Raw genomic sequence first — 11,263 nt, 5'->3', positions numbered from 1 at the left:
TAATTTAATATGAATAGATCTCTTGTTTTATTTTTGATCTATAAACAGGTTCTGGTGTTTTGGTAGACCAGCCATGATAAAATATGAGTCTTCTGGGACGTTTTACTCTTCAATGGATCGTGTCCAGAAAATCCTATGACTGAAGAGTTTATCAACAGATGTTGGAACAATGATTTAGCCCAGCCATTAAAGACCTTACAAGGGAAGAAAAAAGCCAAGTTACTTTTTTTTTCTTGGGATTACAATGCAAGTGATGAGTTGCCTGTCATTTGTAAATGACAAAGAGAATGCAAGTTCTCCATCAGTCACTGATTTAGTACCTGGACCACCACCTCCTCCTCCTCCTCCTCCTCCTCCACTTCCAGGACTTCCTCCAGGGCCGCCGCCACCTCCACCACCACCAGGGCCCCCGCCTCCTCCGCCACCCCCTCCTCCACCAGGTTCCCATGCTCATCATCAAAAACGGATTCGCAGTTTCTTCTGGAAAACCATTCCTGAGGAGCATATTCGTGGAAAAACGAATATTTGGACAATTAGTGCAAGAGAACACTCTTACAGGATCGACACCAGTACTATTGAGGAACTGTTTGGGCAGCAAGATGAAGTCAAATCTAAATTTGGTTCAACAAACAAGAATTCAAGATCCCCATTTAAAAGCAACAGCAAAGAGGTAAAATCAGAATTTGACTTTTATATGTACGTATTTTCTATTTTATCGCAAGATACAGGTTATTTCCAAAATATATTAGATGTCAGCCTTGGCTCAGTGGTATCGTTCTTGCCTCTAAGTCATAAGGTTGTGGTTTCAAGTCCCACTCCAGAGGCTTGAGTGCATAATCTAGGCTGACACTTCAGTGCAGTACTGAGGGAGTGCTGCACTGTCAGAGGTGCCATCTTTTGGATGAGACATTAAACCCAGGCCCCAGGTGAAGGTAACAGGCACTATTTTGAAGAAGTGCAGGGAAGCCTGGTCAATATTTATCCTTCAACTAATATCACTAAAACAGATTATCTGGTCATTGTCACATTGCTGCTCTGCGCAAACTGGCTCCCTACGTTCCAACAGTGACTATACATCAATGTACCTCACTGGCTGTAAAGTGCTTTGGGACATTCTGAGGTTGTAAAAAGTGCTAGATAAATGCAAGTTCTTTCTTTTCTTTAGTATTCTTGTATATATTTAAGAAAATTATACTTGTGTGAAGAATTTGCCAAAAATCAAGTGGTAAATGGCAAACTGCAGGGGTTTAAAAATGATCAATGTTCAAATACTTAAAACTATATTAACTCTCTCAATTTGAAACGTGGAGCTTTTTTTCTGCAATTGCTAGTATTATGATAAAAATGTGAAATTAAAACAGCAAATATTGGAAATATTCAGCAGAACCATCAGCCTCTGAAAAGACAGATTAACATTTTGGAAGACCATTCATCAAAATGTTAACATGTCTTTGTTTCTGTTTTCAAATGCTGACAGACCTGCTGTGTAATTGCCAACATTTTTGGTTATTCATTTTAAATATATTTATTCCCTTTTAGTTCGTACCACATCTTCTCTAGGTGAACAGATGGGCTGCTCTCAAACCCCTGCTAATGTTGTTCTTAAACCAATCATTCAGAAGTGTATCTAAATGAACTGGGCTGATTCAGTTAACACTTGATGATACCCATCACCAGATATTATATTTTACCTATCGGCATGTTTATATTTAAGTAGTAGTCCCAGGAAAGTGGTGCTCAAATGGAGGTCCCCAGCCTCCGTGTGCTGCTGTTTTGCATTTAATTTTTCCCTGATACTGCTCCTGATAAACTCCACTTTCCCACCCGATCTCCATATTTCTTGATTCCCCTAGAGGAATCCAAAAATCAATTACATAGGATTACATAGGATATATAGCACCGAAACAGGCCATTCAGTCCAATCAGTCCATGCATGTGTTTATGCTCCACTTGAGCCATCTTTCCTCATCTCACCCTATCAGCATAACCCTCTATTCCCTTCCCCCTCATATGTTTAACTAACCGCCCCTTAAATGCTATACTATTCGCTTTAATCACTCCCTGTGGTAGCAAGTTCCACATTCTCACCACTCTCTGGGTAAAGAAGTTCTTCTGAATTCCCTAATTGATTTCTTGGTGCCTATCTTATATTGATGGCCTCTAGTTATGCTTTTCCCCACAAGTGGAAACACTCTCTGTATCTACTCTATCAAAACCTGTCATGATTTTAAAGACCTCTATTAGGTCACCCCTCAGCCTTCTTTTTTCAAGTGAAAAGAGATCCGGCCTGTTCATACTTTGTTGGTATTTCTAGTATCATCCTTGTAAATCTTCTCTACACCCTCCCAAGTGCCTTTATATCCTTTTTATAATATTGTGACCAGAATTGCACACAATATGGTCTAACCAAGGTTCGATACAAGTTTAGCATAACTTCACTGCTTTGCAATTCTATCCCTCTAGAAATAAACACTAGTGCTTGGTTTGCTTTTTTTAAATGACCTTGTTAACCTGTGTCGATACTTTTAGTGATTTGTGTATTAGTACTCCGAGATCCCTTTACTCCTCTACCCCATTTAGATTCTTATTTTCCAAGTAATATGTGACCTCCCTATTTTCCTTACCAAAATATAATACCTTACATTTATCTGTGTTGAACTTCATTAGCCAATCATGTGCCTATTCTGCAAGTTTATTAATGTCTTCTTGTAATTTGTTGCAGTCCTCCAATATTGGCTAACCCCCTATCTATCTCAGCCTTGAATATACTCAACCATTCAGCATCCACAGCCCTTTGGGGTTGAGAATTCCAAAGATTCATACCCTCTCAGTGAAGAAATTCCTCCTCTTCTCAGTCTTAAATGGCCAACCCCTTATCCTGAGACTATGCCCTCTAGTTTAGACTCCCCAGCCAGGGGAAACAACCTCTCAACATTTACCCTGTGAATTCTCCTCAGAATCTTATATTTCAATGAGATCACCTCTCATTCTTCTAAACTCCAGAGAGTACAGGCCCAATCTCCTCAATCTCTCCTCATAGGACAACCCTCCTTTCTCAGGAATCAATCTAGTGAATCTTTGTTGCGCTGCCTCTAAGGCAGTGAAGATATCCTTCCTCAGATTAGGAGACCAAAACTGTGCTCAGTACTCCAGGTATGGTCTCACCAAAGTCCTGTACAATTGTAGCAAGACTTTCTTATTTTTGTACTCCAACCCCCTTGTAATAAAGGCCAATGTGTTATTTGCCTTCCTAATTGCTTGTTATACCCGCATGCTAACTTCCGGTCTTTCCTGTACGAGTACACCTAAATCTCTCTGAAAATCAACATTTAATACAAAAGCAAAATACTGTGGATGCTGGAAATCTGAAATAATTACAGAAAATGATGGAAATACTCTGCAGGTCAGACAGCAACTGTGGAGAGAGAAACAGTTAACGTTTCAGGTCGATGACCTTTTGTCAGAACTGGAAAAGGTTAGAGTACATCTCTAACTTTTTCCAGTTCTGACAAAAGGTCATCGACCTGAAACACTAACTCTGTTTTTCTCTCCACAAATGCTGCCTGACCTGTTGAGTGTTTCCAGCATTTTCTGTTTTATATCAACATTTAGTAGTTTCTCATCATTAAGATAATATTTTGTTTTTCTATTCTTCTTACCAAGTGAATAAGCTCACATTTCCCCACATTATGGGCCCAGGTTTGCCCCCTCTGCTAGAATGGCGCACCTCCATGAGGTGCACCGACTTTGTAGTACAGAAACGGCACCGATTTCTTACCTCCGTATTCTCCCCGTTGGTTCCAGGCCTGTGGCCTGTGGCGTAGTGCATCGGAACGCGTGGTTTGCGAAGCTACAGTCCTGAGCTCCTGGCCCTCCCAGCGCGTCCTGGCTCTGGGCGACCTTATCCCTGGCCGAAGGGACGATCTGATGTTCGCCGTCCCTATCCCGGGCTGAGTGGCCTGCCACACAGGCCGGCTGCTTCCTTCCCCGCGCTGAGGGCTACAAGAGACAGGTTGGTGGGTGGAATAGTTTTGATCGGGAGTGGGGGGGGCTGGGAGGGGAAGAGTTTTGATGTGGGGGGGAAGAGTTTTGATGTGGGGGGGAAGAGTTTTGATGTGGTGGGGGGAAGAGTTTTGATGTGGTGGGGGGGGAAGAGTTTTGATGTGGTGGGGGGGGAAGAGTTTTGATGTGGGGGGGGGGAAGAGTTTTGATGTAGGGGGGAAGAGTTTTGATGTGTGGGGGGGGAAGAGTTTTGATGTGGTGGGGAGAAGAGTTTTGATGTGGGGGGGGAAGAGTTTTGATGTGGTGGGGGGAAGAGTTTTGATGTGGTGGGGGGAAGAGTTTTGATGTGGTGGGGGGGGAAGAGTTTTGATGTGGTGGGGGGGGAAGAGTTTTGATGTGGGGGGGGGGAAGAGTTTTGATGTAGGGGGGAAGAGTTTTGATGTGTGGGGGGGGAAGAGTTTTGATGTGGTGGGGAGAAGAGTTTTGATGTGGGGGGGGAAGAGTTTTGATGTGGTGGGGGGAAGAGTTTTGATGTGGTGGGGGGAAGAGTTTTGATGTGGTGGGGGGAAGAGTTTTGATGTGGGGGGGGAAGAGTTTTGATGTGGTGGGGGGAAGAGTTTTGATGTGGGGGGAAGAGTTTTGATGTGGGGGGGGGGAGAGTTTTGATGTGGTGGGGGGAAGAGTTTTGATGTGGTGGGGGGAAGAGTTTTGATGTGGTGGGGGGAAGAGTTTTGATGTGGTGGGGAAGAGTTTTGATGTGGGGGGGAAGAGTTTTGATGTGGTGGGGGGAAGAGTTTTGATGTGGGGGGGAAGAGTTTTGATGTGGGGGGGAAGAGTTTTGATGTGGTGGGGGGGAGAGTTTTGATGTGGGGGGGGAAGAGTTTTGATGTGTGGGGGGGGGAAGAGTTTTGATGTGGGGGGGGGAAGAGTTTTGATGTGTGGGGGGAAAAGTTTTGATGTGGGGGGGGAAGAGTTTTGATGTAGGGGGGGAAGAGTTTTGATGTGGTGGGGGGAAGAGTTTTGATGTGGTGGGGGGGGGAAGAGTTTTGATGTGTGGGGGGAAAAGTTTTGATGTAGGGGGGGGAAGAGTTTTGATGTAGGGGGGGGAAGAGTTTTGATGTGGTGGGGGGAAGAGTTTTGATGTGGTGGGGGGGGGGAAGAGTTTTGATGTGGGGGGGGGAAGAGTTTTGATGTGTGGGGGGAAAAGTTTTGATGTTGGGGGGGCGAAGAGTTTTGATGTGGGGGGGGGAAGAGTTTTGATGTGGGGGGGGAAGAGTTTTGATGTGGTGGGGGGAAGAGTTTTGATGTGGTGGGGGGGGAAGAGTTTTGATGTGGGGGGGAGAGTTTTGATGTGGTGGGGGGAAGAGTTTTGATGTGGTGGGGGGGGAAGAGTTTTGATGTGGTGGGGGGAAGAGTTTTGATGTGGTGGGGGGGGAAGAGTTTTGATGTGGGGGGGGAAGAGTTTTGATGTGGTGGGGGGAAGAGTTTTGATGTGGGGGGGAGAGTTTTGATGTGGTGGGGGGAAGAGTTTTGATGTGGTGGGGGGGAAGAGTTTTGATGTGGTGGGGGGGAAGAGTTTTGATGTGGGGGGGGGAAGAGTTTTGATGTGGGGGGGGGAAGAGTTTTGATGTGGGGGGGGGAAGAGTTTTGATGTGGGGGGGGGGAAGAGTTTTGATGTGGTGGGGGGAAGAGTTTTGAGGTGGGGGGGGGAAGAGTTTTGATGTGGGGGGGAAGAGTTTTGATGTGGGGGGGAAGAGTTTTGATGTGTGGGGGGAAGAGTTTTGATGTGGGGGGGAAGAGTTTGATGTGTGGGGGGGGAAGAGTTTTGATGTGTGGGGGGGGAAGAGTTTTGATGTGGGGGGGAAGAGTTTTGATGTGTGGGGGGGGAGAAGAGTTTTGATGTGGTGGGGAGAAGAGTTTTGATGTGGGAAGGGAAGAGTTTTGATGTGGGGGGGAAGAGTTTTGATGTGGTGGGGGGAAGAGTTTTGATGTGGTGGGGGGAAGAGTTTTGATGTGGGGGGGAAGAGTTTTGATGTGGTGGGGGGAAGAGTTTTGATGTGGTGGGGGGAAGAGTTTTGATGTGGTGGGGGGAAGAGTTTTGATGTGGGGGGGGAAGAGTTTTGATGTGGGGGGGAAGAGTTTTGATGTGTGGGGGGGGGAAGAGTTTTGATGTGGGGGGGGGAAGAGTTTTGATGTGTGGGGGAAAAGTTTTGATGTGGGGGGGGAAGAGTTTTGATGTAGGGGGGAAGAGTTTTGATGTGGGGGGGGAAGAGTTTTGATGTGGTGGGGGGGGGAGAGTTTGATGTGTGGGGGAAAAGTTTGATGTAGGGGGGGGAAGAGTTTTGATGTAGGGGGGGGAAGAGTTTTGATGTGGTGGGGGGAAGAGTTTTGATGTGTGGTGGGGAAAAGTTTTGATGTTGGGGGGCGAGAGTTTTGATGTGGGGGGGGGAAGGTGTTTGATGTGGGGGGGGAAGAGTTTTGATGTGGTGGGGGGAAGAGTTTTGATGTGGTGGGGGGGGAAGAGTTTTGATGTTGGGGGGAGAGTTTTGATGTGGTGGGGGGAAGAGTTTTGATGTGGTGGGGGGGGAAGAGTTTTGATGTGGTGGGGGGAAGAGTTTGATGTGGTGGGGGGGAAGAGTTTTGATGTGGGGGGGGAAGAGTTTTGATGTGGTGGGGGGAAGAGTTTTGATGTAGGGGGGAGAGTTTTGATGTGGTGGGGGGAAGAGTTTTGATGTGGTGGGGGGGAAGAGTTTTGATGTGGTGGGGGGAAGAGTTTTGATGTGGGGGGGGGAAAGAGTTTTGATGTGGGGGGGGGAAGAGTTTTGATGTGGGGGGGGGAAGAGTTTTGATGTGGGGGGGGGAAGAGTTTGATGTGGTGGGGGGGAAGAGTTTTGAGGTGGGGGGGGGAAGAGTTTTGATGTGGGGGGGAAGAGTTTTGATGTGGGGGGGAAGAGTTTTGATGTGTGGGGGGAAGAGTTTTGATGTGTGGGGGGGAAGAGTTTTGATGTGTGGGGGGGGAAGAGTTTTGATGTGGGGGGGGAAGAGTTTTGATGTGGGGGGTGTGGGGGGAGAAGAGTTTTGATGTGGTGGGGAGAAGAGTTTTGATGGGGAAGGGAAGAGTTTTGATGTGGGGGGGAAGAGTTTTGATGTGGTGGGGGGAAGAGTTTTGATGTGGGGGGGAAGAGTTTTGATGTGGTGGGGGAAGAGTTTTGATGTGGGGGGGAAGAGTTTTGATGTGGTGGGGGGAAGAGTTTTGATGTGGGGGGGAAGAGTTTTGATGTGGTGGGGGGAAGAGTTTTGATGTGGTGGGGGGAAGAGTTTTGATGTGGTGGGGGGAAGAGTTTTGATGTGGGGGGGAAGAGTTTTGATGTGTGGGGGGAAGATTTTTGATGTGGGGGGGGAAGAGTTTTGATGTGGGGGGGGAAGAGTTTATATGTGGTGGGGGGAAGAGTTTTGATGTGGGGGGGGAAGAGTTTTGATTGGGGGGGCGGGGGGAAGAGTTTCGATGGGGGGTGGGGAAGCGTTTTGATGCGGGGGGGAAGAGTTTTGATTGGCGGGGGTGGAGAAGCGTTTTGATTGGGGGGGCGGGGAAGAGTTTTGATGGGGCGGGGGCGCGGGAGAAAAGAATCTTCAAAGATTTTCCAGTACTTTAATATCTAGCTATCTTTAGTAAAAATATACTCCGTTTAATCAGGCTGATAGCACCTACACCCTGTCCAGTCTCGTTGCTTGGGATTTTAAAAAAACTAGCATTCCTAACATAACACTGTCATTTGGAGGCGACCTGTGCTGATCTTTTAATATATCGCAGGGTTTTTCAGAATGTACAAAAGTGGTCACTTACTCTGGCCTAACTTAGTTCGGAGTAAGTTTTAGCTGGCTAAACTTGCTTAAATGGCCAAAACAAGTGTAAGTGGTTGGTAGCGCCCCCTTTTGGAAAAAAAAAACGGAACTAAAAAAACCTAAATAACTCACTTACACTGGAGCAACTTAAATGGGGAGAATTGCGATTTTTAAGTTCGTCCAAAAAAAACAGAGCAACTCCTGGGGAAACTTGGGGCCCATAATTCCATCTGCCACCTAATTGCTCACTCACTTACCCTGTCTATATCCCTTTGCAGCCTTTTTGTGTCCTGCTCACAGCTTATTTTCCCACCTAGCTTTGAATCATCAGCAAACTTGGATACATTACACACGGTCCTTTCAACTAAGTCATTGATATAAATTGTAAATAGCTGAGACTCAAGCACTTATCCTTGCGGTAACCCCACTAGTTACAGCCTGCCAAACTGAAAATGACCAGTTTATCTCTACTCTCTGTTTTCTGTCCGTTAACCAATCCTCTATCCATGCTAATATATTACCCCCAATCCCATGAGCCCTTATCTTGCATAACAACCTTTTATGTGGCTCTTTATCAAATGCCTTTTGGAAATCCAAATAGGCTACATCCACTGGTTCCCAATGGACAAAAGGGGTGCGAAATTGCTCCTTTTAGCGACGGCCATTAGCGGGGCGCAAAATAGATTTTGCCTGGACATGGCGAGAAAATCACTTGGCGGGAATTGGACATTGGTTTTGCGGGGCATTACCACCCCGGAAGTGAAATTAACCCTCGCACCTGATGATGACAACAACGGCTTGAGCTGTCGGAAACTGGATGCGCCAGCGCTATTTAAAGGCGCCTTCTTGCAAAGTTTATTTTTGTCGGTCATTACTTATTTATGGTTTGCAACATTTAGTGAGGCTGCTGGACTGATCTCAGCAATTATTTTGCACAGCCATTGTTCTGCCTCCTACCTTTTCCCCTGTATCACTCACGGCACTTTGGACGTTGTATCATTTCTGTCACTTCATGAGGTCTTGCTGGCAGTCGACCGCCTGCATTGACTTCACCGTCAGAGGATGCTTCACCAAAGACAACGACGCCACCAATTGCAGAAAGACATCAAGAGAAGGAGAGAGAAAGGCTACAATTAAGACAGGGAGCAGCCCAGGGAGAGGTCCATGGAGCACGCCACAGGGAGAGGGAAAGGGACAGACACAGAGATGCACATGCAGCAGCACAAGGAGAAGCACATCAAGATGTTGCCAGAGGAAGAAGGCGCCACAGGGGTGGCAACAGAAGGCCTCACTCTCCCAAGGTATTCCGTCAGCAGTTCTTCTACATAAAATAGTTTTCGCCCGGGGAGGGGTTGCTACCCGCGAAATTGCGCGCGGGTTAGCGGAGGAGCTATCACGGTAGCGCCCCAGGCTGCTGGGCAACCGGCGAACCCTTAGCACTGCTGACCCCTTTTTGCCCCACGGCTGATATTGCCCTGCACCCCGCGAGGCTGCCACGAGCGGTGTCAGCACCAGCCTCGCGGGTCACAAACCGGGTCGACATCCGCTCGTGGGGCGGAAGTTAAAGGGAAAGTCAGGAGCGCCCCGTGCTGCCATCTTACCTGTTTGGCCGACTCACCGGTCGGCTCCTTCATTATTTCTCTGCCGTGGGCCAGGCCGCCATTGTGCGGCCTGGCACTCCGTTTTGGGTGTCGGGCTGTTGCCTCGGCGCCACGCCGCCCTGGTGGCCCAGTGAAGGCCATCAGCGGCTCAGCAGAGTGCGCAGTGACCCTCCCATTTAAGCGAAGGGGAGGGCCGTTGAACTACGTCAGCGCTACCCGAAGCATCTGCGAGCACTGCCGATTGCACCCCATTAGCGCCCCAGAACCTGCCCATCAAGAAGTGGAACGGAGCGAGATTGTGCTCCACTTCCTGTGAGGGACGGTAACTGCAATTTTGCAGGTGGGGCAGGAAGTCCCGCCCTGAGCCAGACCCCGCCTCCAATCGGGAAGCTGGGGAGTTTCTCCCCCACTATTTGTTTCAACTATGTATGAAATGTGAGCTCTGGAATGAGGCTCAGGTTGCAAGCAGTACTGTATAAACGATTGAATGGGATGACCAATGCACTTTTTTAAACATTCTCAGTCTTGCATTAGCTGCATTTCTCAGTAATGATCTGATGCGTTGGCTAGCTTTAAACACACGCAACTCTATTCCAAAATTTGCAGTCTTGTCCCAGTATCTGGTTACTTGTCTTCTGTAACTTGCTATAGCTGCAGGGTTGGAGGAACAGGAGTAAACAAGTTTGAGTCAGAAAAGAGACAGCAAGGGCACAGAATAAAGTTTGCACAAGGAATAACAGTGCCAGGGAAAGGGATTAACTGGGCAAAAAGTAGAGCTGGGAGAATAAATGTGGGTCTGATCAAAAATGAGGAGAAATAGAAAAGAAGAATGGGTGTTCACAGCGGCCATCTTAACAGTTTGTTACCCATAATGCATTGTGATAACTCAATTCTACCAGTCTTCTGCCATAACACCAGCAGGAAATCTGCAGAATCCCCAGAGAACCAGCGTAAACAGCACTTCGTTGTTTTTCTGGGGATTCAACAGGTCTTGTGCTGGAGTTACTATGGGAGCGGTTGAGAAACTCCACACAATTTCAGGTCTGGTATCTTAATGCATTCTATTGAATTGCGCTTCTGACATAGGAATATAGGAACAGGAGTAAGCCATTTAGCCCCTCGAGCCTGTTCCGCGTCTTTGGATAAGGGATCTAATGTTTTCCCTTGCTTGGCCACCTAAAGTTGTGATGTAGTTTGTGCTCTTTTACACAAGTCAATCCTACAGAATGTAGTTTGAAGTAAATTCTGATCAGAAAATATTATTTGTAAATATCTGATACCTCAGTGATTTTATTTTGATTTTTGCACAAAATAATACATTGTTTCCCAATCCAGCAAAAATATAATAGTTTAGAAATCACTATTGCTGATAATAATGGCAAGTGCTTAATCTGTTCAGGGCACTTCTTGTCATTTTTAGCAGAGGTGCTAATCAATTTAAAGTAAACTGGGTTACCTTAGTATTAAAAACGGGAACTGAGGACTATGATAGGAATTGTATTATTAATATCATACTATTAATAGCTGAAATAATGAATCCGTTTAATTTAGAGCAGTGTTTAAGTGGTGGCTTGCTCAAGTACTTCAGTGCTTCTTGGGTGCTAAGAATAAAATCTATGTTTTTACCAGTATCTGCTTTTACCAAAACACAGCTCATCTGAAATGTGGTATTTACCAAAGTTATTTTACCACGATATACAACAGACCAATTAGAATTGCAAAGGAATCATGATATGATACCTGCTAATCCAAAAATACAGCCTATCTCACATGTCAAAATTGCATTGAGAAAGAGCTGGAAAGCAGCTCTTGTTGCA

At 46.6% G+C, this 11,263-nt stretch overlaps 1 protein-coding gene across 1 annotated transcript in view; it reads left to right on the top strand.

The window, feature by feature from the left end:
• Positions 1 to 244: 244 nt before the first annotated feature.
• Positions 245 to 11,263, top strand: part of fhdc1 (FH2 domain containing 1) — a 114,495-nt gene continuing 103,476 nt past the window's right edge. Inside the window, exon 1 of the mRNA XM_070862330.1 lies at positions 245 to 670. Coding sequence (XP_070718431.1) covers positions 245 to 670 — 426 coding nt within the window. The remainder of the gene's footprint in view (positions 671 to 11,263) is intronic.

The sequence above is a fragment of the Pristiophorus japonicus genome, chromosome 2, assembly GCF_044704955.1.
Source record: "Pristiophorus japonicus isolate sPriJap1 chromosome 2, sPriJap1.hap1, whole genome shotgun sequence".
In the NCBI taxonomy this organism is placed as follows: Eukaryota; Metazoa; Chordata; class Chondrichthyes; family Pristiophoridae; genus Pristiophorus; species Pristiophorus japonicus.
Note: the sequence above shows the minus strand (reverse complement) of the source record. Positions and strands in the feature narration are given on the sequence as shown.